The 25,054-nt window shown below is 43.7% G+C and overlaps 1 protein-coding gene across 5 annotated transcripts in view; it reads left to right on the top strand.

The window, feature by feature from the left end:
- Positions 1-20,618, top strand: part of LOC116944888 (uncharacterized) — a 54,619-nt gene extending 34,001 nt beyond the window's left edge. For all 5 annotated transcript variants that reach the window (XM_076068802.1, XM_032958749.2, XM_032958747.2 and 2 more), the window contains exon 4: positions 14,220-20,618. In XM_076068802.1, coding sequence (XP_075924917.1) covers positions 14,220-14,978 — 759 coding nt within the window. In that variant the 3' untranslated portion in view covers positions 14,979-20,618. The remainder of the gene's footprint in view (positions 1-14,219) is intronic.
- Positions 20,619-25,054: the final 4,436 nt, after the last annotated feature.

Below are 25,054 nucleotides of genomic sequence, written 5' to 3'. Positions count from 1 at the left end.
ACACTGCTGGGCGGACAGAGGCGGGTTGTGGCGTGGGCACTTAGTAAACTTTCACCGTCGTTTTGACTTCCGCGCCGAGAGATGGAACGGGTGATCACGATTGCAAGTCCAGGGCACTAGCCATTGGACAGCGACAGGGTCACAGATCTCCCGTAGCTTTGCACGTGAGTGTAATGGATGTCTTTGAACACGGGAGACTCAAACGTAAAACCTGAAGGTCATATAAACAATATGCTTCTCGGAGAGGCATAATTGAAGTCGGCAGAAACAACTCCCACAATTTACATTGGGAAGTGATTTCCATACGTAAATTTGCAGTAATTCATAGTGAGGATTTAATTCCCTCCGTAATTATTTCATCGTAGCTACCTGGCACCTCTGCGGAGTGGTCCCACCCTCTGCACGGTGAGTGTTCTCTGCTGCCTGTGATGAATTGCTCCATCGTTTTGAAGCGCTTGATAACTGTCACCCCGATGGGATTTTTGTTTCGATGCAGAAGTACTTTACCCTTTACGTGTGTCACTGTGACGCACATGGGGCTATAAAGTAAGCGCTTGTTTCACTAAATAAATATAGAAAGAAAAATACAAATTGACATTAGATTGTTTGGCCATCATTTTGCCCATAATTATATATTTTAATTAATATATTGCTTCCTAATTATTTTGTAATATTTTAAAAGAAAATTGACTAGGAGTGCCTTTGGCATTGAGAAATATAATTGCATAACAAAAGGTAATTTCTGTCTAAAAATGTACAACGCTATTTTTACAGCCTTCAGTTATACCTCAAAAGTGAAAGAAATTTAAATTTTAATGACCCATAGGAATCTTATCATATTATCTGGTAAAATAGATCAGCAAATTACATTCATACACGCAATTATGTGTTACATTCTCAGCAATTAAAAATAGAAACAAGCATTATTGTGAGTCTTCACAGTGATGCTACACAGAAACGTTGGCCTTGTCCTATTTTCATGAGTGTTCAGTTTTTTTTTATATATATATAAAAACCCAATGCCCTTATTAAATTGTGATATTTTTTTTTTCCGAGACCATCAGTGCTTACCACATCTCGATATTTCATCTCACACCTCCGTACAAACATTCTACAAGGTAAAAAAAAAGAAACATGGTCGTTATCTTGGCGATAATGATGCCCTGGTTACATTCTTTCCGTGAGCCTTTTCATACAATTGTGTCTACAGCAGCATTCCAAAGAAGCACCATTTATTTATTTTCAGGAAAAAAAACAAAGGGAAATAAGAATGAAACAAAATCCCCCATAAAAGTTACGACGCTTCCAAAAACATACAAAAACCCCTACCAGCTTGCCTTCGCAGAATTTCCTGAATTTAATTTAAATTCAACATTTGCATTTGAATTGTTGGTGTCGCATTGCCCGAATGAATCTTGCAGCTCAAATGGTCATATATATAAAAAAAAAAATTAACGTTGTATTCACAAATTCGGAACACAGTACACACGTGAAGTCTATCAAAGTTAAGTATTTCCCTACGCTTCACAGTGGCGTATCACGTGTGAATTTCTCAGCAAAATTTCAGCCACCGTGAAGCCTAGCTTTTTTTTTTTACGTGGCACTGACGCTCCAACAAGAGTTGTCAGGAATTATCCGGCGATGCCTCTCTTTCTTTCTCTTCTCTTGTTCGTCCTACTGAGCCGATGCCGAGCCATTTCGCTCGCAAGATTCATGAGTCTGCCATCGGCACCGCACTACAAATCGACAGTTTCTTGGCCATGTCGCCAAAACGCCGGAGAATCGCTGTTAAAATGTGTGTCTGTATTTTTTTTTGTTTTTCTTCCATGCGCATTGTAGCCAACGTCACTTAAAAACGAACCATGATGCACAGGGGACATCAAAAAGTTGGCACGCGGTATTGTGCCATATGCGTGCACACGTACACGTGCGCGGGCGCCCATTATTTATCGCGTGCGTTCGCTAAGCCAATTAAAACATACCGAATTAGCAAACAAACACAAAAAGGCAATGCCAGTGGTTTTCCGTTACAGCTTGTTTGATTCCTTTACGGAAGCAACGTGATGCCTCGTTATCATATGAAATGGGCCGCGCATCCCACGCTCCATACAGCTGCGGAGTTCACGCTTGCATCAAATTGCCTATAAAATGCGGTAATCTTGCTATTTCGAGTGCCACCAGAGAGCCTCCTACAATGGCCACCGCTGTTATCATGATCTCACATATAAGCTGCACTCTGTTGTTAAATGCTCCATCTCCGCGCTGGTAAACGCCACCTGCAAAGTTGGCGTAAAATGTGACTCCAATGAGCTTCAAGGGATCCTGGCGTGTTTCACGCATCGCGTATTTCTTTCGGGAAAGATAAAGAAACAACAATAAAAACGCGTCGGTAAAAATAGCACGAACTCTGCAAACGTGTGCGTGTACAGCATCGGCTGGATAATCAGTTTCTGTCAAACCTCCCACTCACGGCGCCAGAGGAGGCAAATAAATATATAAAAGAGCGAGGTGTAATACACTTTTTTTTTAATGAGCGATTTGCAAAGCTACATCTGACCGATTTTTATTCATTTATTTGCCACCTTGTTTTTGCGTACGCATATTTGTTTTTTAAATTGTGTCACCGCAAATTATCCGCTTCCGAAGTAGTGCGTTGTATTCTTGGTTCTTTCGGTAAAGTCACGTAGAAGGGAAATAATAAAAATAAAATAAAAATAACAGTGCGTTGTATTGTTTAATGTGAACGGCATGCACACGAAACGTATACTGCACACGTGTGCTGTGCGGTGACACGGTTGGGTATTTCCACTCTTGATATCTTCTTCCTACCCATATTGCTCGCATTAACTCGTATCATTTACCACAGTGGTTCTTAACCTGGGGTGCACGCACCCCCTGGGGGTGCGAGATGCCCTTTCTGGGGGGTGCGAGACACCCCCCAGAAAAGTAGTTGTACTTATGTGCCCATGCTTAACACAAATTCAGCATGGGCACATAAGTGCAACTACATTGTTTCATCAAACCTATGTATTCATTCACATTATATATTTTTTATTACGTTTCAGAACCAAAGGAGTGAAAGGCTGTAGAAAAAGTTAAATAGTGCTGTTTGTGACCGGCCGCTCAGCGCTTTGGGCCTTTGGCACCTGTATTCGGCAACACTGACACACACAAATTACAAAGCGGGTGCAAAAGGTAGCTCAGAGGCCAGAGCTCTTAGCCAGCTGAGGATCCTAAGTTCAAATCCAGGGCAGCTACCGCTGATTGAGGTGGTGATGCGGCCTTACAGAAGCACATTCACAATTTGTTGCAGAGGTTTACACGGTTCAAATCCAGCGGCCGCCCTGAAAAATACTGTGTTGTGTATTTATTCGTAAAAATACACATTCCATCTGCTTCACGATTGACGTCAAACGCCCCGTGACATCATTCGCAAGAGTAGGCCAGTGCATGCTGGCCTTTTTGGGCTAGATAAAAAAAAATACCGGCAAATTACTCAATTGGGATTATGCGTGGCAATTATTGCTCCATTACTGCGGAAACTTGACAGGACCCTCCTGAAAATGAGTCACGTGACTCAGTAAGGCGTTCCTGGGTAAACTGTTATTAAATAAATAAATAATGCTGATAATTGCCTTCTTAAGTGTAGCGAGTTAATGGTCTCAGCCTTGTTGACAATTTCATCATTTTAATTTGGACAGCTCTTAGAATAAATATGTACCATATAAATCTTGGTTTGAATGTCACGTGACAAATAATCACACTGCAATCGATGGAAAATGCGTAAAGCATTCACAGTCCTTGGTCAATCCACTGCTTCATGAAAGGCTTCCCTATTGTCGTTCATGGGGGCTGTTTGGACATACTTCACGCTGCTGGTCAACACGCGTTGGTGAAAGTGGGGAGGATAGATCTGGGAGCACAGAAGTACAATATAATGGATTTAGTTGCATTGCCCTGTGTGGCCCAGAAAGTATAGTCCCCGTGGCCTATAACACCTGTTTATGCATGGTGGTCACACATCCAAACACGATCCAGAGTCTATCCTGCTTAGCTTGCGAGATATGACAGTATCCGGAACATTCTGGAATATTTAGTCATAGTGCCCAATGCTGTGACAAGAGTGAGTTCAGATCCTTGCTCTGTGTGCACATATACAATTACGATCACAATTACATTGTTTTTTACATTTGTCAGACATAGAACTAAAATAATTATAACAATAATTATCTATACTTGCACAGTTGCATGAGTAAGATAATCAGAAATTGAAATATACGATTTTTAATTATAAACTGCAAGTTGATGTTAACTCGTGAAAATTAAAAACAAATTAAAATCGGAATGTTCTGTGATGCTGTCCTTGACAGGCTTGGTGTAATTAAACATACTCGCGCTCTTCTAATGATGATGTTTTTTTTTCATGTACCAAGGAACAGGAACTGCTGCATCCACTGTGGCTTTTTAAACTACATCTTGACAAGTTGTGGCACTGGTGACGGTGTATGTGCACACTACACGCTGTAATGATTTACATATGCGGTGGCGTAACGCGCGCAGGGTTTGCAAACAGTAGTTTCATTCATGCACGGGGTTGCAAACAGTGAGGTCAGCTCAGGGTAAGCAGGTGCAGGCGGGTGGCCTGGCTGCAAATGCAAACGCGTTGTAGGCGCCACGGAGGCGAGAGATGGAGGCGATAAGGGGCAGAACACGTGCAAGGGGCGGCGGGAAGGACGCCGGCTTGATGAGGGCCATCTGAGGGCACCTAATGAGGAGGGGGATATAAGGGGAACTTGTGAGGCAGTTGGGTTGGGTCGGTTGGAGATGAAGCAGTAAAGAGATTCAAGAGAAGTCCGGGACCTCGCCCTCCACACCTCCTCCTCCTCCCCAGCGGTGTTGGCTGAACCCCCGCTGGGGGGAACGGCCGAGGTTGGAGGCGCCGGTGTAGACAGGCTAGCAGTGGAGAGGCAAGCGGAATCTTTAGTCTGAGTGTGATAGGCTAGCGGGGTGAGAAGCTGGCAGAGTTTATACAGAGAGAGAGTCGGTGACAGGCTAGGAGAGCGGGGAGTAACAGCCTCGCGGAGTGAGAGAGAGTAAGCTCGAAGTAGCAGACTCGCAGTGGAAGAGTCCGCGACAGGAGTGCGTGGTGTTGAATAAGAGGAGCATCCGTTTGGGATGCTGTGGATAAAGTGACACAGGAGAAAAGACGAAGTGTCCGCGTGAATAAACACCACACTACACATATAACATATCATGAATGTTGAAACTGTATAATAATGCATAAACAGTGGGGGGATTCAATAACAAAAAAACAGCATTCTATATACAGTATATATGTTTCCATTCCTTGTTGCCTGATTTATTTAACTAATATGATTCAAGTGCACACTTTTGCACATCGCGATGTATAATGCATGGCAGTCTGTTCTGGATTTTATGGCTCCAAAGTCTTGATCAACAGATTGAGTGTAACTTAATAGGAGCCAAAAAAACCTCATCTCAAGGGTAATATGTTCCAACTTAGCGCTGGTAAAATGTCTTGTGATTTTTGTTTTTCTGGCAAACGAAGTGGTGCTGATCTGCCAAAAAATGGTAATGGGAAGTCTTTAATATTCGCCATGCATACAAATAAAGACTACTTCATTAGATCGATGGCACATCTTGTCAGATCTCAGCCTTATTAGTACTCATGGATGACTGACCACCAGGGCTTGCTAGCAGTTGTAGCTTTGCAGGTGCGGCGAGGATATGGCAGTGCTAAGTGTCACCCCCATGTATGCCTGCTAGGTATTCTTTAGGTGCTGCACCTCTTTCCCACTTTCCAAACTACGCAATTATGATATTGGCTAAACAACCCCATGCAGAAGCCTCGTGAAAAAGTATTGAGACTAGTGAGTTTTCTCTGCATGAATAATTGATAGAATGGCAATTATACGGGGAAGCAGTGACGGCTGTGGTTAGCTAGCGCACTGTGCTCTGAATCCCATCGGCTGAGTTCATTGCCCAGCCATGGCTTAAGTCGGTCACAAGGGAGATCGGAACTGGTTATAGGACCCCCTTCACCAACGCAGATTGGACAGCATGGTAATGCGTGGTCAAACGAACCTCATTGACTGTTATAGCATGGGGGGTGGGGGAATGGCAGCGGGGGGCAGTGGGGGGGGCTCCCTCCATGAGTGGATTGGCAAAGGGCTGTAATTTTTTATTTACGTATGAGACATCAGCATCATTAGGCCAAGGCGATGATCATAGAGCTGGTACCTTGATGTGGGAGGTCACAAAATAAGCGAGTGTGTGCTGGATGCATTTGTAATGCATTGCAGATGCACATAACACTGTGTTTATATAAATACATCCCCTGACCTCCCCTTGTTGCATATTAGTCACCCCGCATTGCCAGCAATAATGACTGATACGGAAATGCGCATCCTCTCATTACCTCTTGATGTTTTTTTCGGTAGGAAAAAAAAATGCAGTAAAATAAATACATTTTAAATAGGGAATCTATTTCTGAGCCAGAGACAAGTAGAGAGAGAGAGAAAACAATTGCCGCTGTGATGCCTTTGTTGAAATACAACATGTTAGTTTGATCTGCATTGCTCTTCATTATTGATATTCTTACTCTTATACAACTTGGAGTATTCTACTCAGCACGTTCTGTGGATAGTCTTAGGATGCACCATAGCCGCTTTGTTTGGTTATGCGTTTCATAAATAATAATAATAATGATCATAACATGATAATAGCAATGGCTTGGCATTCCATAAAAAAAAACAATAAGCTATTTTTATTTTAGCAGTTAAGGCCTACTGAGATATTTTTCATAAGCAATCTGGCCACAAAAGATAGCTCAACATGTGGACAGTTATAGCAGCCAATGATTATAAACGTATGTGTCTAAATGTGGAGGTAAAAACCGGCGAACCCAGAGAAAAATCAACGTGACCACGGAGAGAACATCCAAACTCCAAATATACAGACGTCAAGGGTCGGGATCGAACCCACGACCTCCTGTATGCCAGGCGAGGGAGTTAACATCTCGCCACCGTGGCGCTTGCCATGGACTGCGACACCATTTTCACATGTCGGAGGGCCTAACTTCCAGGGGATGGGAAACAGGAATGCGGAAACTGTAGGGAATCGTGGGTGTTCAGTCACCCCCCCATCACGTTTAGATTGGGCTAACGAGACACCCACAACGTTATGGAACAATAACCGTGGTATTTTTGATTGGTCTGCATCGAAAAATCGTACCAGCGACATGAATGCTGGTTGTGCCCATGACGGACACTTTAAATACGAGTTGGTAACCGGTAGTTTTGTACATTTTATACAATCACAGGAGAGTAGAACTCCATCCAGTGCTTAATACTTCATATCAGCGCGAAGAGTCTGGAATGATGTTGTGGGAATTATTTTATCAGGCCAGTTGCTTCATTCATCTCGTATTGTTTTGTCCCCATATATTTGTTCATCTATATAAACTTGTTATTAGGGTTACATAAACATAGATGGTAAAATAATATAGGAGTTTTATGGATAGGCTTACCTTGTGCAGACGCGGTTAGTGACTGCTGGAATCCCACATGTGACCAAATCAACAATCACTGGGCACCATTTGCCAGTATGACACCCAAACCTTCCAGCGTGTAGCTGGTACCTTGGTGGTAACAGAGGGTTGCAGGGAGGTGACATTAAGTCGGAAATAAAATCAGCATCGTCTGTATCCGAGAGGGTTAAGCCACGGGGTAGCTGAGATTAACACACGAAGGATTCGGGTTCAAATCCGCGCCTCAGATGTCAATGCAGTTTGTGTTTGCTCGCCCCCGAATCTACCAAGATTGGGGTGCGACCGTGGTGTTGGGAAATCCATGAATATGCTACGCCACTTACAGTAAGAAGCATAGGCAGAGTGTTGTTACTTCAAAGTATAACTGTGGTTGTTATATTCCCTGCAACTATTTTATGCACTTCAGCAAAAAAATAATTATTGCTGTGGTTTTCCCACCTGATGATGATTGCTTGTGTTGCAATCGAAACGTCGTGATTTTATTTATTTTATTTTCTACCTACGCGACTTTACCGAAAGAACCAAACAGCATGGATCCCTGCAGTCACGAAAACTTCAAATCTCGATTATGTTCATACAATCATCATTTTTAATGTGTACAAAAATATGCTCAATTCACTTGTTTTTGGTGCAAGTAAGAAGAATAGATGTACAGTATAACCAGAGACATTGCTGCCCTGCCTTTGACCGGTAATTCTTTGTAAAATACCCGTTTAGCTCAATGGGCCTTCCCAGCTCATATAAAGTCTGAGTCCACTGCTCACCACGTAGCCTCGCAAGCATCACGACGACCCCGCCGACTCTGTCTGCCCAAGCGTGGTGACATGTGGTCAAATAACCCTTGCAATCCGCACAGCACGAGGAGGCCCGTCATCCAGTAGTGGATTGAGCAAATTTGAGTTGGGGGGGGGGGGGGTGCTGTACATATACTGTTTGTTGTTGTAACTATCTGACCGTGCATCTGTGAAAAACAGCCTCGTAGCTCATAGGATTCCTCCAGTATAAATACAGATTCTGATGCGCTTTTTTTCTCTTTTTTGCCGTAACGTATGTGAAATCATGAGTGGAAAATCTCGGCTTGCGTGTGGCCTGCAACCAACGCTTAGTCTGCACCGCGCCGGCACTTTGGCATCGCTGATAGCAATCTGACAGCAAAAAGTACATTTCACATGCATGTCACTGTCACCGTCTCGGCCGCGCCTCTGTATATCAGTTTTAAATCCACGTGCGTGGCTTCGCCCATCAGTTCCCTGTAAAAGGTCTTCGCATCGGCGCTCTGATGGAATACACGATAGCGAAAGTTCGTTTTAAAAAGCGCGCCTACAGGTACAATGTTTAGCGTTTTTTTTTTAAAACAAATGCCGTTTGCAGTGTAGTGCAGGATGCACGATCAGACATAACCTTTGTTAAACTATGAAAATTGTAGCCACTGTACTTCTGTGTTTTTATCTTAGTTTTTAGGGTGATTTGATTTCACTTTTAACGTAAGAGAATCCAAGTGAATCTTTGCAGGAGCTTTACAGGGGGGAAATGAAACAAAATAATAAAAATACGACGTTCTGCTGTGCAGAAGCAATGCATTTTTAAGGTAAACCGTGATAATGGCAACTCCAATTCGCACAGTAGGCTGCATACGGTACGAAAGAAGTCAACATACATACAGTACGTAATAATTTAATCATTCGATTTTTTCCCAATTTTAGAGCCATTAAAACTGAATGCTGATAAATTATTAAGTATTGTATAAACAATCCTGAGGTTATCTATAATAGAGTGTTTCTTTGGGTTAGATCGCTCTAAATATAAATGTGCCATTAAACCCGCCACCACCGGACACGGCCAATTAGTAAGGTTTGTCGCGTAAACAAAACATCACCAGATCGTTACTAGTTCAACACACCGGTCTGTTAGAGAGTTACGTATAATATTCTGGTCGCGTAAGCAGCCTACGCGGTCATCCTGAGGTTATATCGTGTGGACCTTTTTTTGTCAGTGTAGAAAGTATGAATAGTCAGAATAGGTTGTTTCCTTTCTGGCAATACAACAGGTGTTAAGATTTTTAAACGCCAAATAGATACATTTTTCAATTAATCAAGTCCGCATGAACCACACGTACTTGTGGTGAACATGCAAACAAGACATCCTCTGCGCCTTTTGGGGTCATCTGGTCCAACACCATGTGAGACTGGGCCTCTAAGGAAAGCTGTCTCGAGTGTGGACCAATCAATTTCAAGGACAGTGCCAATACATTATCAGAGTTATGTGCGTGCGTGCGCGTGGGTGCGTGCGGGTGCGTGTGGGTGCGCGTGCGTGCGCGTGGGTGCGTGCACGTGCGTGCGTGAAGCGCGCCACCTCTAACCCCCCCCCCACTTCCCCTCTCTCGCCATTGTCGCCAATTTGCTCCAACGACACTTTCGCGCGCAATATTTTGCGATGGGGGTTTTTTTTTTTAGGTCTTTCTTTTTGCGAGGTGATCTGCGCGCGTCGCGTAAAGCGAAGTGAGGCGGAAACGTTTTCGCGTAAACGACGGCATTCAGCTGCCGCGTCTCTTTGTGTTGCAGGCAGGTGTCACGGTCCAAAATGAGGCGACAATTTTCCCCTGAGGGTTGTTGTATTAGTGTTTTTTTTTTTAAAAATCATTTTTTTATATATATATCTGCGCAGTACACATAGCTTCAGGGTGCGTGCGGAAAATACGTGGACCAAGAAATAACTGGGAGATCGCTTTAAGGGTAGCGTGAATGCGTTACGTGCTTTACGTAACTTGTACAGCCAAAGGAAGGTACAATGAACAAAATCTAAAAATTTTAAATCTAACAAATATGCATTGGTGATTCAATCGTCATCTGATCTTGATGATATTCTGGTTGATGAAAGGCTCAGTTTGTGCAATAACAGTACCAGCAGCATTAAGAAGTATATGAATTGTTTTAAGGGTCGTCCATGAATGACGTCACGCGATTTTGGACGATTTTTGACCCCCCCCCTTCGTCACACAGCGTCAGACCCCTCCCTCAAATATGACGTCACAAAGCTCTGCCCCCCCCCCCCCCCCAACATGCTTCAAATCGCTTTAAACTATTGTCATTGTAGTGCGTATTTAATGTGGCGCTGCACTCTGATGTCTGATGTTGTAGGAGAAAACATTTATTAAAAAGTATATTAAATTAAGTAGAACGTGTTGTCTATATTTATTTAAAGTTGCGCATTTCGATGTGACGTCACATTTCTCATTTATGGACGGCCCCTAAGTGCCTTGTGAATAATCTAATATGGACATCAAATATTGTGCAGTCGAATTGCGAAACAAATATCCCGACACCGTCCATAATAATCTTTAAAAAACACATTTGGATGTGTTATTATTAGCGTCATACGATGTGCTCGTATAAACTGTGCAAATAATCTCAGGTTCAAGAGCTGGGAGCTCCCTTGCCCAATATTCAGGAGGTCGATCCCAACCCTGACACCTGTGTATTTGGAGTTTGCATGTTCTTTCCGTGGTTACGTGAATTTGTCTCCGGATCCTCCAGCTTTTCCATCCACATTTAGAAGCATGCATTGGGAGTATTTGGCTGCTATAAATTTCCACATGATAAGCCACTTCGTTGAGCTATCATTTGTGGCCAAGTTGCTTCTCAAAAAGAGCTATATCGCTCAGTGGACATTGCCTGCTAAAATAAAAGTAGTTAGTAGTAGTATTTTTTTCTTACTACTGCAATTAAGTTAAGATGAATCCTTAATGCAAAATATATTTACTGGGCGTTGAATCTTCTAAAACCGTGTTTATAAGAGTGTTAATATCTACACCAGGTATGTTGTTAAAATAGTTCGATAATATACACGTTATATTGGGTTGGATTTTTATTATTTATAGTGGAGAGTGCTGAAGAGGTGGATTGCATGCTGCACTATGAACCTGTGGATCTGAGTTTGATTCCTGGACATAGGAAGCATTAGTGGCGAGTGATATACAGTAGGACCTCGTCCAGAAAATGCCCCTTTCTTCTTAAATCGCAGCACACTCACCACCGCACCACCGCTTCACCCTAACGCATGCATATATAACTCTTCTATACATTTTTTATCAGCATGTATAATGTCCTCTGGAGAAATAAAAGGCCCTCGGCAGAGGTAAAAGATTGATTGAAGGATTTGGGGAATTTCAGAGTGGTTGCCCTTTAAATGTGTATCTTTTATTGCATTGCAGACTTGTGAATAAACAAAGAACTCCAAAAGCGATTATTAAGAGCAACTTGCACGGCCAGGAGTTGACTGACATTGTTTTGTATGCCGATGACGTTTCCCCACAGTATATTTCATAACTATTGGACAACCCCAAAATGGAGGGCTTCTAAAAAAAAACACAAAGTATCTCCCTCCAATATAGGGAGCTCTGCAGAGGCCCCTCTAGAGGGTGTTTAACCTACTCTTCCACACTGGCCAGATTGTCTTGAAAACGGTCGGCATACCCACACTTTACCCCACCACAGACGATCTACCGATTGACTGTGGTGGTACCCATTTATACTGCTGGGTGGACAGAGGCGGGGCGGAAGGCATTTGAGAGCCTTGCACCACTTTTTCTGCTGCCGCTGCCTGGATATCAAATCGAACCGACGACCTCTGGTTCGCAAGTCCCGAGTAGCTTAACCGTTACAGCCACAGCAGAAGCATCCCCAGAGCTTCGTTACTGCACAGCAAAATAGTACGTTCCGTCAGTCCGCAGAGTTCACCACACGGGTGTGAAATATTCATGATCAGAAACTAGCTGCAAAAAAAGAAAGCGACAAAAAAATTCCTCGGGCCTTAAATTTCTGAAATTCACGTTAAATTAAATACACTAATTTGCCACAACTCCAGGGTAACGTGGCACCCATCTGCCAGGCACACAGGGTGGGTAGAATGGAAAATTAATGGGGCTCTTATATGGCAACGCCAATTGGGATGAAATTTGGAATGTGTGTGGCTTTACTGAGAGACCTGCATTACAGCAATCACGAAACTTGTATGTGTACGCCTGCCCATATGAACCATTTCATTTCTTTAATGTTGCCGTTTATATTTCTATTAGGCTTTCATTTTTTTTTTTTACCAATTTTCTACAAGTATTACATTTTTCATGGTGCTCTTGGCTCCTTACCACTACTCTAAGGTAGAATTGTTTCACTGCACGGCCCTTTTTATTTTTACGTTCCTGCAGATTGGTACCATCTGTTTATCGCTGGCTCTTGGATGCCTTCCAGTGAAAGAAAATGCTAAGTTGTCCCATTGGGCCCACAATGTGTGGGGGGGGGGGGGTGTGGAGGGGGAAGTAGTAGGGGAGGGCGTTTCATCGCAACCACCTAGATGGAGAACGAAAAAAAGCAGAAAATAGGTTGGAAAATGCAAGCAAAGCTTGCTGGCTTAATGGATGAAAATGGAGACAAATTACAAAGCTGTGAAGCACTTTGCACATAAGCAGTCTCGTCTGAGGATGTGAGTAAGTAGGAATGTTAAAGATGTTAAATTCTACATGTGTATATTTTTAAATCATTGTGTAATCTTGGGAATTGCCCAAGGCGCGTATAAACACTGTGTCTTTTGAAAAAAATAAAATACACACGAGCCGGTATTGCAAGAAACCAGTGACAATGAATGATGTGGTGTCCCGTGAAAAAAAACAGAATAGGAAGCTCGTTACAACGCACGATAATTGCCAACATCAAAATTCATGGATAAACATTCCCCGGCTCCCCGTTGCGTTAAAATTAAGACACCAATCCAGTGCCATACATCAATAGACATTAACAGTGGTGTCCTGACATCGGCCTGTGAAATGTGTTACCATTTGAATGGAATAATTGGAAGCTTTGCCGGTTGTTTGTCAGCCCACAGAGAAAGCTACGTGACACCGGGTGTGATGCTGATTAATCCGTGATTTTATAGCGAGGAGCTGACGACAAAAGTTGAGACACCGTATAATGCAGCATTTGTACATTACCATTCAAAATAATAATTTCAACACTGGCAGCTCATTTGAAAATGAGACTGAGAGATATAGTTTGGGAATTGGCTTCAAAAAATTGTACCCTTAATATGAAGTTCTTAAAATAATTTCGTGAAGCACAAGTTATTTATTTAATTGACACGTGGGTACGTTTCATCGGGTGCAAGCTGTTTTTGTTTAATTTTTCATCTTTCTCCAAAAGGTGTGAAAGAATAACGCTCACGAGCCTCCCTTCTTGCAGAGGAATATGGACGTACTGACAAACTGTTCATACGACAGGTTTTCTCTCGCGCGTAGAAGTCACCGGCGCAAGTGTCCTCTGCCGTATCCAATTTCTTGAAGTCATAATCCTTTGAGGTTATATGGTGCCATTGTTTTACAATGTAAAGTGCACTCGTTATTGATTTCATTCAGCACATTAAGTTCTAGATAATGGCTTTAAAAAAAAATGCGAGTAACGCGATAGACTTCCGAGTAGTCAATTGCACTCTTTTAATGAATGTTAACGTCAAAATTGTTGCCGCACCATCTCGCTTCACTGGCACGATCCTTAACAGCTCCGCCGATGTGCGCAGTCAAGAGACGCCCTATTTGTTACATGGTGGAGGAAGCAGCTGCGTGGCTAATGATAATGTACTTGATGTGCGTCCGATTTCACAGGGTGGGCTGATCGCCCTTCTCCTCCTCGTCCTGCTCGTCATGCTGGCTCTCTTCGCCCGTCGCCGCTGGCGCCAGCACCCAAGCAGCGGGGGCAGCATCTGCTGCCCTCGAGGGGCGAGCGGGCAGTCCAAGATGACCTGCCCGGCCGGCGCCGAGCTGGCCAACAACGAGATCCACTACATCCCGTCTGCCCTGCTCGGCGGAACCCAGACGCAGGAGCGCAGGCTCGTCACCGCCGACGGCCGCACTCACATCCAGAAGCAGAGCGCTCAGCAAACGCAGACACAAATGCAGCAGCAGCAGCAGCAGCCGCAGCAGCAGCCGCCGCAACAAAGGCCCATGCTCTTTTCGGCTTCGCTTGGCACCAAGTGCTCGTCTACCTGCCGACGGTGCAGCCCCGAGGAGTTTGCCGGCTTTTGCCCCGCGCCTCTGGTGAACCGCCGCTCCGTGTCGGCGATGCAGCAGCAGCAGCAGCAACAGCAGCAGCAGCAGCAAAACCGGCCGCCCCAGCGCCAGCTGCAGCACGAAGTTCCACTGCTCCTGGGCCGCTTTGCTTGCGGCCCGGGAGGGGTCGCGGGACACCAGACGGAGCTCAGGCTGCGCCGAGAGGCAGCGTGCGAGCTCGGGATGCGCACGCTCGCCGCGCCGCAGATGGGCAGGGCTGTCGTGGCAGCGGGAACAGACGGGGAGAAGGACCGGGAAAATCATTACTACACACATCCAACAGAGACCCGGCCGAGCCTGCACTCCACCGTCTAACTCGCACGTGCTTAACCCACGTCCGGCTTTATTAATAGGTAGATAGATAGATACGTGCGTGGAGAGAGCGAGCACGTGCTGTAGGTGTCGGTGCTGATTACGCTTGGTCAATGTCATTATTACCACGGAATTCAATATCCCATTAAGACGCGCTTGCCAGCAAATGATCAGTGGCATTCTGCCTGTACGTCTTTTGGCAAAAACGCAATGGCTCACGGGTGCATCCAGGTTCCGTCTGCCCGCCTCTCAGGTGCGGTTTGCCGTGCTTCGTGTTAATCGTTGGATGTTGTCAGCATGGGCTTCTTTGAACAATGAATGGGGGTCCTGGCTGGAATTGCTTGAATTGTGTAGACGCAATGTAAGTTTCAGCGGGCTCCTCCTCCGTCATGATGGATACACGCGCGCGCTATCTGTGGGAGTCATGCAATGGCCTCGTTATCGCGAGGCTTAAACAAAAGTATGTGTTTGGCAGCAAACCCATCCATCAGCATTACTTGCGCTTTACACATTTTAATGCGTCCAATCTAATAGCGGAGGACACACGTGGTACGCCGAGGCGCTGAATATTTAATTCTAATGTTCTGGTGCATTAGGAAGGGAATGCCACGTGGATGTTTTAACCGAAACGATAAAATACGGAAAATTGGGAACAAATAAATAAATGGAATCCATCAAACCGCCGCAGAATAAATACATCAATATTCGGCGGACAAGGTTATTCGGCAGACGGGTGACTTGTTTTCGGTACGAGATTTCCCGCCGTTACATCGGCGGCCGTTAGGCAGCGTTCGGGTGGTTAGCAAGATGCGGTGTGACAACAGCATTCATCTTGGAGCCATCAGTGGCTAAACTCGATGCAGCACACATCTCCCCTTTTCCAGTCCCCAGAGCCTTCCCCCCTTTCTGCCCTCTACTCTATAGAGGCTCTCAGAGCCAATGTCAGAGAGCACATTCCATTCCATCAGGTCACGGAATCCGCACCGGGATTAACCCTTTCACCGGTGATACTGCGGCAGGGGACCGTGGCGTGCGTTGATCAGACGACAGCGGGTGAGTCAGCGGAAACCTTTGGCGGGCAGCCTCGACTCCCCCTGCCTGTGCACGGCTGCCGCGGTTTTAATGGTCAGTACGCCGGGCTTGTGATTCGATAGGTCGCTGGTTCGATTCAGCGCACCGCGATGAGACTCCGGATGAGTTTAACTTGACAGGCGGGCTATCGCGACCGATATTATGGTTCACGATTGGGTTACACATCATCGCTTGGGTATAATGTCAATGTTATAACTATAACGCTCCACCACCTGACAGAGCCAATCAACGTGATTTGATGGACTCTGTCAGATGGGTGATGGAAGGTTAAAGTAAAAAAATAGATATATATTTCGTATAAGAAAATTATATTATACCTAGACGATCTAACACAAAAATAAACGATATTAATGAATAAACGGGTACGCTTCTTAAATCCCCCCCACCTCTGTCCACCCAGCAGTATAAATGGCTGCAGCACAGTGAGTTCGATAAGCAGGTCACGTTTGACACGGAATAGCAAAACAAACGTCTGGCCGGCTTGGAAGAGTAGACCAAATTTCCCGGTCTGTAGAGCAGCCCCTCTTGAGCTCTTTTCTAAGTTTTAAGGCCCTCCCGCCAGCAATGTTTACTTGCAGGGCTGCGCCTCTACCTCCATGCTCGCTCCCGTTGCGCGAGGGAGTGCTTATCGCTGGCCGTGTCGCCAAACAAAGCCACTGCTTCGCAATTGACGTGCTTTGTCTTTCTGCTGTCGTTTTCCGTTTCCGTTAGGGTTGCCCCAATTTTCGCAGTCACGCTCTCAAAAGTTTGCGATCCCCCCCCACACACACACCTCTCTGGGGGTGTGTGTGTGGGGGGGGGCGGTGCTTTGAGCGCTCATATTTAGAGCAATCAGCTCCTAACCGGCCTGATGGGTAGTTTATTGCCATTCTTTAATTGCTGACCAAAAAGTGACACTGAGGCACAAGCCGCGCTGATATTGCGTTTTTAAATGTCAACAACTGTTAGTGTTATGGATTTTTAAGCAGCCTCAACAAAATGCTTGTTGTTTTTTTTGTTTGTTGCTGCTCCCGCTGCCGACCACGGTGAGAGCTTTTGGTCAATTTGAAATATCCCAATGAGATATTTTTTACCAAAACATTGTCTTTAGTGTCCATTATCCACCGCAGCAGCCGGTCAGAATTTGTATTCAACTGCGTGAAGAAGTGCTCACGTAAAAAATGCCTTTGCAAGGATTAAAATAAACTAGCACATCACGTGGGATGATTCTGCAGTGTAATGGTTATCGCACGCGACTTGTAATCCAGAGGTCGTTGGCGAAAATCGATCTCCCGGCAAGCTAATTGAAGAAAGTTTCTTAAACGCCACACCCCAAGTTGACTATCTTTTTTTTTTTACCAGGTAAGGGCCACTGAGCTGTACAGCTCTTTTTTTCAGAAGCGAGCTGGTCACAAATGGTAGCTCAACGAAGTGGGTCATGTGGAAATTTATAACAGCCAAATAATCTAAACGCACATTTATAAATGTGCAGGGGAAACCCGGAGGGTCTGGAGAAAGATCCATGCGACCACGGGGAGAGAAACATGCAAACTCCAAATATATAAGCGTCAGTGTTGGGATGGAACCCATGACCTCCTGTAAACCAGGCGAGGTAGTTAACATCTCGCCACCGCATTGCCCTAGTTACATGGGGGTCAAGTTTGGGTATTCACACTTCTTCCAAGATGTATAGCCAGCGTGGAAGGGGATAAGAAAATACTTTACAGAGCGAGGCCCTCTAGTGGATGCCCTTCCACCAGCTGGTGGCGTGACCAAGCACTTGCAGGACTGCAACTTTACCTTGAATTTTTTTTTACGTATAAATAAAAAACAATGATTACGCATAATAATGTTTACGTAACATAGATTATGTTAAAATAATCTTTGATTATAGATAATGTTACGACACCGATTCAGTCTTTGAGATCAGGTCATTGCTAACAAATATCTGCAGTGTAGGTCATAAAAATAATAATAGAACACACTGAGTTCAGGGCTGTGATAAACTAGAAGGACCTGCTAGATAAAGCATACATGATATATAGTTAAACAATGCAGTGTACCGAAGTAGATTCGTGATGGAGGTCATACAAGATCTTAATCTATGGACTGTTTCACTTGGTATAGAGGATTTGCAGACATTCGTATGTTAGGGCAGCTTATCTAACAGTCTTTTAAAAACTCAAATTATTTGAGGTTTCTGCTGTCAAGTGTGAATTGTTTTTTTTATTATCATTCATGTAGTTCTCAAACGTCCTGGTGTTAGTTGCTTGGTGTTTCTTTCTATTTCCATGGTGCAATATAAGCAATAAAAGCAGCGATATGAATTTAAAACGAGGACGAACAATCATGCGCATTCATGGCTTCTGCAACACTTTACAACACGCGTTTGTCCTCATGAAATCATTCAAGCTGCGAAAGCAAGTGAGTGGGCTTGGGACAGGACTAATCACTCGAAGATGAGCAACGGTCAAGGGAAGTGATGGAGTGGCAGCCAAGGAATGGAACGTGCCCCAGAGGATGTCTAGGTGGATCGTTACATCGCTTTTGTGTTTTTTTTTTTAATACAGTGGCTCGGGGCGGCCTTCATCCAGAAGTCTATTGCTCATGGCCAGTAATGATTATGATAAATAAATAAATGTAGTGCTAGAGCTCGATTACGTGACATGACACACAACGTCGCGAGAATATGGCACACGACTCGTGATAGGGCGAGATGACATCGCGTGTAACGATGCCATCGAATGCGTGTGCACACTCTGCGATGTCATTGCCGTGGTTAAAAGGCTAACCTCCGTTTAATTTACTGCGGACAATAAATTGTAAGGCTCTGAGTTCTAGCCCGACCCTTTCGACAGACTGAACAGACATATTGACAGACAGATGGAATAATGCATTAACGCTTTCAACCTTGGTTGCAGAGTGTTAAAGATACAAAAATGTCCTCGGAGTATAAAAAAAACGTATTAAAATAAAAATGTTTAATTAAAAAGCAGTGATAAGTCAAATGGTTCTGCATTGCACTTTGAACCAGGCAACCTGAGTTCGATTCCCCACCACGTATAATGTCAGTGGCGAGTGATACTTGAACCAGTCCTTCCCAGTCCCTTCACCCACACTGACCAGCGTGGTGAATTATAATCAAACAAACCCCATTACCAAGACGGTGTGGGCAGGTCTCCGTCCAGCAGTTGATTGAGGAAGGGCTGTAAAATTCGTGAAATAAAACAAAACGTAGCAATATACTCTTTGGTTCTTTCGGTAAAGTCACGTAGGTAGAAAAAATAATACCTACCACGTGACTTTACCGAAAGAACCAAAGAGTATGGATTCCTGCACTCACGAAAGCTTTCAAATCAAGAATGTAGCAGTATGTAACGCAGCATGCACAGCGACACATAAGGTGTTCACAACCTGCAATGCCTTTGCTTCTTTCCTATAATAACAGCTGCAATCTTCGGCGTGAAGATGCCATTGTTCCTCAGCTACATTGCAGGGGATCATAAACGTGACTCTGTGCTCTTGCTGTGTGAAATCATCGATGGGGGGGGGGGGCTCACAAGATTGCCGATTCCTTATAAGCAGCACCTACCATGACAACACGGTTTTATTTTTTGTTACGTCCCTTGCACTGAGAGCTGCAGGGGACCATGGTTTATTTCCACTAGCGCCCATGCCAACCGCGCTATGCCACTCCTGCCCCCCCGCCCGCCCGCCCCCCGTTTTTCTTGTAACCCCCACTACTGTTTTTTTGTTTCCACGGTTCCCGTAATACGATATTTGTCCTTCTCCCCCACACCTCCGATTAGCACGGTTGGCTACGTGCGGTGCGGAAGGAGTTACACGTACGTACAATGCAATCACAACACGCCGTTGTGTTCATGAAAAAAAATATATATTGCGCGTGTCCTCCGTAATGCTGTTTTGTGTCGCGTTATTTACTGTGTTGTTAATGCCAGTGTTCCTTGACCAAATATCTATTTTGATATGGTATTATACGCTTCAGCAGATATTTTGTATTTATGCATGCTCTAATTAAAAGGGTTTTTTTTTTCAATTCCGTAAGTTGGATGTACCGCATGTAGAATTTTAAGAAAGTGGTGTTTGTTGTGGATAAAAAAAAACATGAAAAAGAAAATAAGTTTTGTTTTTATATATACCAGTATCTCGTATATTCGATATGAAACCGTTAGCCCGTGAAATCAGAAAAATGTTACATTGTAATGGATGAAACCATTGCTTTAGGCTTGCACAATCATTAACATATTCATCCAGTATTCATTCCACACAATATTTATGTAAGCAGTGTAACCGGCATAGTTAAGTAGAATGATTAACAACCAATAGTTCCCAGCTTTCAATTGACGCTTTATGCAAATGTCATGTATCTGCAAGAGACTAGATGGTATGATGTCGTTATTTGGAAAACGCAAAACCTGTTCTATTGTGATGAGTTGATAACTAATGCAGAACATGTAAATGTCTCTATAAACGTTCATAAAATGGAACGTGATTACTGTTCTTTGATTTGTAATTAACTTGAATAAAGTGTGCTTTAAAACTGCCTCTAAATACTCGTGGTGTTTTTTTTTGTTGTTCTTCCCATAAACACACTTGAACACCTTCTAACGATAAGTGCTTGGGGAGTTGGAGGCTGGGGTAAACGGAGTTTAAAAGCTACTCCATTTACGAGTGGTAAAGGCGCACCCCTGAAATGCATTGCTCATGCCACTGCTGGCAGAAAGGCCTCCAATCGACTCGAGAGAGCATCCTCTCCAGAGGGTACGCAGCCTACTCTCCAGACGCCTTGGAAGAGGCGTGAGTACCCACGCTTTACCCCACCACAAAGGGAGCTGCCGACCCAGTAAACTGTGGTGTATTTAGTTTAACACTTCGGCTGTCGCGACCAATATTATCCATACTCGAGGTTTTTAGGTTAGATTGCTTAATTTAATGTTTCGTTAAACCCGCCACCACCCGTTCAGCCCACCGGTGTGTTGGTGAGTAAACCCACAACATTTACAATATGAGTATGACGTTTCGCCGGTAATTACAACCAGCATCATCACGCGACAGCCAGAGTTGTGGGAAAATTCTCCTGTTTCGGTCCTATATAGAGGAATAAATCCAATGTATTCACTTGTGAGCGAATCAGGTGCGAAGTCCAGATTCGGGTGAGGGCGGGGGATAAAGTGTGCATAGAAACTGGAGTGTACTCGCACTGCTGCGCCCAAGAGATCGAACCGGCAGCCTCTGAATTTGCACCTCCGGTGAGATGACCGTCGTCACACCACACGGCAGCGCCCGTACACAAAAGTCCGCCGCTCCATAAATCCGTTCCACGTTGCAGCAATTATGGGGGTTAAGCGTGTGTCTTTAGAGCTTCTGCAGTTTGGCTAATAATAAACCACGGTAGGGGCATGTTCATCGATTTGATTTCAAAACGAAGCCCACAGTGAAAAAGATTAATCCGGTAGTTTTAGCGGTCTAAATGTCATAGGTGCATGCATGCGTTGCGAACAGGTTAGTGTAAACAGAGTCATAGGTTAAAGGCTTCTATTGTATCAGTCACCTAATACTTTTTTTCATTTTATGAGTCCTTCGTGAGGCGGTCGTAGTATTTACATTTTGGCCAGTAAATCCACTTAAAATGTATTATGGCTTACTATTCATTTCGAGGCGATACGTCAATATCCAATATGCTTTGGGGAAACAATTTACATGGGACATATCGCTCAAATTGCCCGGAGGCTTTTCTCAAATCATTAAACAAAAGTGTTTGGCCAAGTGAGGTGGTGAGTAAATAATAAATGAAACTCAATATTAATTTGCATGAATAAATATCTAATATCAACACCCTCTATTTAGTTTTTTTCTCTACATATAACGATATTTCAACAAGTGCTAAAAGTTACATTATTCTCCGACAAACTTTTACTTAATTTGCTTAAGGCAAGTGTTACGATAAATTCCAGTTCACCAGAAATAACTTTAGCATGTAGAACAATATCCTGCTTTCGTAGGATGGGAAAGGCTTATAAAGGGATATCTAGTTTTGCGATCCACTCTCCTGCATGCAATATGTGTATTATGAACTTCTTTCGCACCTTACGTAGCCAATCGTGCTAATCGGAGGTGCGGGGCAAGGACAACAAACTTAACAAAACATTATTTGTTTTTTTCGGTAAAGTCACGTATAAATAATAAAATAACATAATAGTGTACGATGTTTCGATTGCAACACAAGCAATCATCATCAGGTACAGAAGAGCTAAATTTACGAGAGAGAGGAGACACATAACCGCAGATATATATACAGACACAGATACAACAGGGGATACAGAGAGAGAGAGAGAAGCGTGGGAGCACACTAAATCAAACAGGTTTTAGCAAGATTTGGAAATCATATAATGCAACACAGACGGTCGGTCAAAAAACAATTAACGCAAGGTCAGGTTGATTACGTTATTTCAAAGATTGCATGTGTATGCGGTCTGTATATTTTTTAGATTTTAAATTTCACACAACTTACAATTTAGCAATCTTTGAAATAACGTAATCAATCTGACCTTGCGTCAATTGTGTTTTGACCGACCGTCTGTGTTGCGTTATATGATTTCCAAATCTTGCTAAAACCTGTTTGATTTAGTGTGCTCCCACATTTCTCTCTCTCTGTATCCCCTGTTGTATCTGTGTCTGTGTATATATCTGCAGTTATGTGTCTCCTCTCTCTCGTAAATTTAGCACTTCTGTACCTGATGATGATTGCTTGTGTTGCAATCGAAACGTCGTACACTATTATGTTATTTTATTATTTTTACGTGACTTTACTGAAAAAAACAAAGAATAATTCCTGCAGTCACGAAAGCTCCAAATTCAAGTTTTAACAAAACATGTGTTTTCAATTTAGATTTAAAAGTGCATACAGTGAGGGAATAAAGTATTTCATCCCCTGCACATTTTGTACGTTTGCCCACTGACAAAGAAATGATCAGTCTATAATTTTAATGGTAGGTTTATTTGAACAGTGAGAGACAGAATAACAATAAAAAAAATCCAGAAAAACGCATGTCAAAAATGTTATGAATTGATTTGCATTTTAATGAGGGAAATAAGTATTTGACCCCTCTGCAAAACATGACTTAGTACTTGGTGGCAAAACCCTTGTTGAAATCACAGAGGTCAGACGTTTCTTGTAGTTGGCCACCAGGTTTGCACACATCTCAGGAGGGATTTTGTCCCACTCCTCTTTTCAGATCTTCTCCAAGTCATTAAGGTTTCGAGGCTGACGTTTGGCAACTCGAACCTTCAGCTCCCTCCACAGATTTCCTATGGGATTAAGGTCTGGAGACTGGCTAGGCCACTCCAGGACCTTAATGCGCTTCTTCTTGAGCCACTCCTTTGTTGCCTTGGCCGTGTGTTTTGGGTCATTGTCATGCTGGAATACCCATCCACGACCCATTTTCAATGCCCTGGCTGAGGGAAGGAGGTTCTCACCCAAGATTTGACGGTACATGGCCCCGTCCATCGTCCCTTTGATGCGGGGAAGTTGTCCTGTCCCCTTAGCAGAAAAACACCCCCAAAGCATAATGTTTCCACCTCCATGTTTGACGGTGGGGATGGTGTTCTTGGGGTTATAGGCAGCATTCCTCCTTCTGCAAACACGGCGAGTTGAGTTGATGCCAAAGAGCTCTATCATTGTCTCATCTGACCACAACATTTTCACCCAGTTGTCCTCTGAATCATTCAGATGGTCATTGGCAAACATCAGACGGGCATGTATATGTGCTTTCTTGAGCAGGGGGACCTTGCGGGCGCTGCAGGATTTCAGTCCTTCAAGGCATAGTGTGTTACCAATTGTTTTCTTAGTGACTATGGTCCCAGCTGCCTTGAGATCATTGACAAGATCCTCCCGTGTAGTTCTGGGCTGATTCCTCACCGTTCTCATGATCATTGCAACTCCACGAGGTAAGATCGTGCATGGAGCCCCAGGCCGAGAGAGATTGACAGATCTTTTGTGTTTCTTCCATTTGCGAAAAATCGCGCCAACTGTTGTCACCTTCTCACCAAGCTGCTTGTCAATGATCTTGTAGCCCATTCCAGCCTTGTGTAGGTCTACAATCTTGTCCCTGACATCCTTGGAGAGCTCTTTGGTCTTGGCCATGGTTGGAGAGTTTCGAATATGATTGATTCCTTCTGTGGACAGGTGTCTTTTATACAGGTAACAAGCTGAGATTAGGAACTCTCCCTTTAAGAGTGTGCTCCTAATCTCAGCTCGTTACCTGTATAAAAGACAACTGGGAGCCAGAAATCTTTCTGATTGAGAAGGGGTCAAATACTTATTTCCCTCATTAAAATGCAAATCAATTTATAACATTTTTGACATGCGTTTTTCTGGATGTTGTTGTTATTCTGTCTCTCCCTGTTCAAATAAACCTACCATTAAAATTATAGACTGATCATTTATTTGTCAGTGAGCAAACGTACAAAATCAGCAGGGGATCAAATACTTTTTTTTCCCTCACTGTAGCTTCAGTGGCTTCCTAATATCGGAAAGAAGAGTATTTCAATTTCGATTTATAGCTATTGCTTGTGACCAGTTACAAGCTAATCACTCAGCTATTTCAATGCTAAATTCTATGCTAATTCCTTTGTCAAGGAGTGCCACTGGGGATGTGTATACTTTAACTTAGCTATTTCAATGCTAAATTCTATGCTAATTCCTTTGTCAAGGGGTGCCTTTGCGGATGTGTATGCTTTAACTTTAACATAGCCTTTTCTGTGACCAGTCACAAGCTAATCACTCAGTCATTTCAATGCTAAATTATATGCTAATTCTTTTGTCAAGGCGCTTTGTTTCTTCTCACACAGCTTAAAGGTCGTGATCTCAGCGTGGCTTTCTCACTCCAGCGCTGTCCTCCAGACAGTCTCGTCCCCTTCACCTGATGAAGGCCGCTTGTGTTGTGGCCGAAACGTCGTGAGAATATTATTGTGTTATTTTATTTTAT

This window comes from Petromyzon marinus, chromosome 22, assembly GCF_048934315.1.
Source record: "Petromyzon marinus isolate PM22_M1 ecotype Great Lakes invasive population chromosome 22, UKy_Petmar_22M1.pri1.0, whole genome shotgun sequence".
In the NCBI taxonomy this organism is placed as follows: Eukaryota; Metazoa; Chordata; class Hyperoartia; order Petromyzontiformes; family Petromyzontidae; genus Petromyzon; species Petromyzon marinus.
The sequence above is the reverse complement of the archived record's forward strand: the minus strand, read 5'-3'. Positions and strand labels throughout refer to the sequence as shown.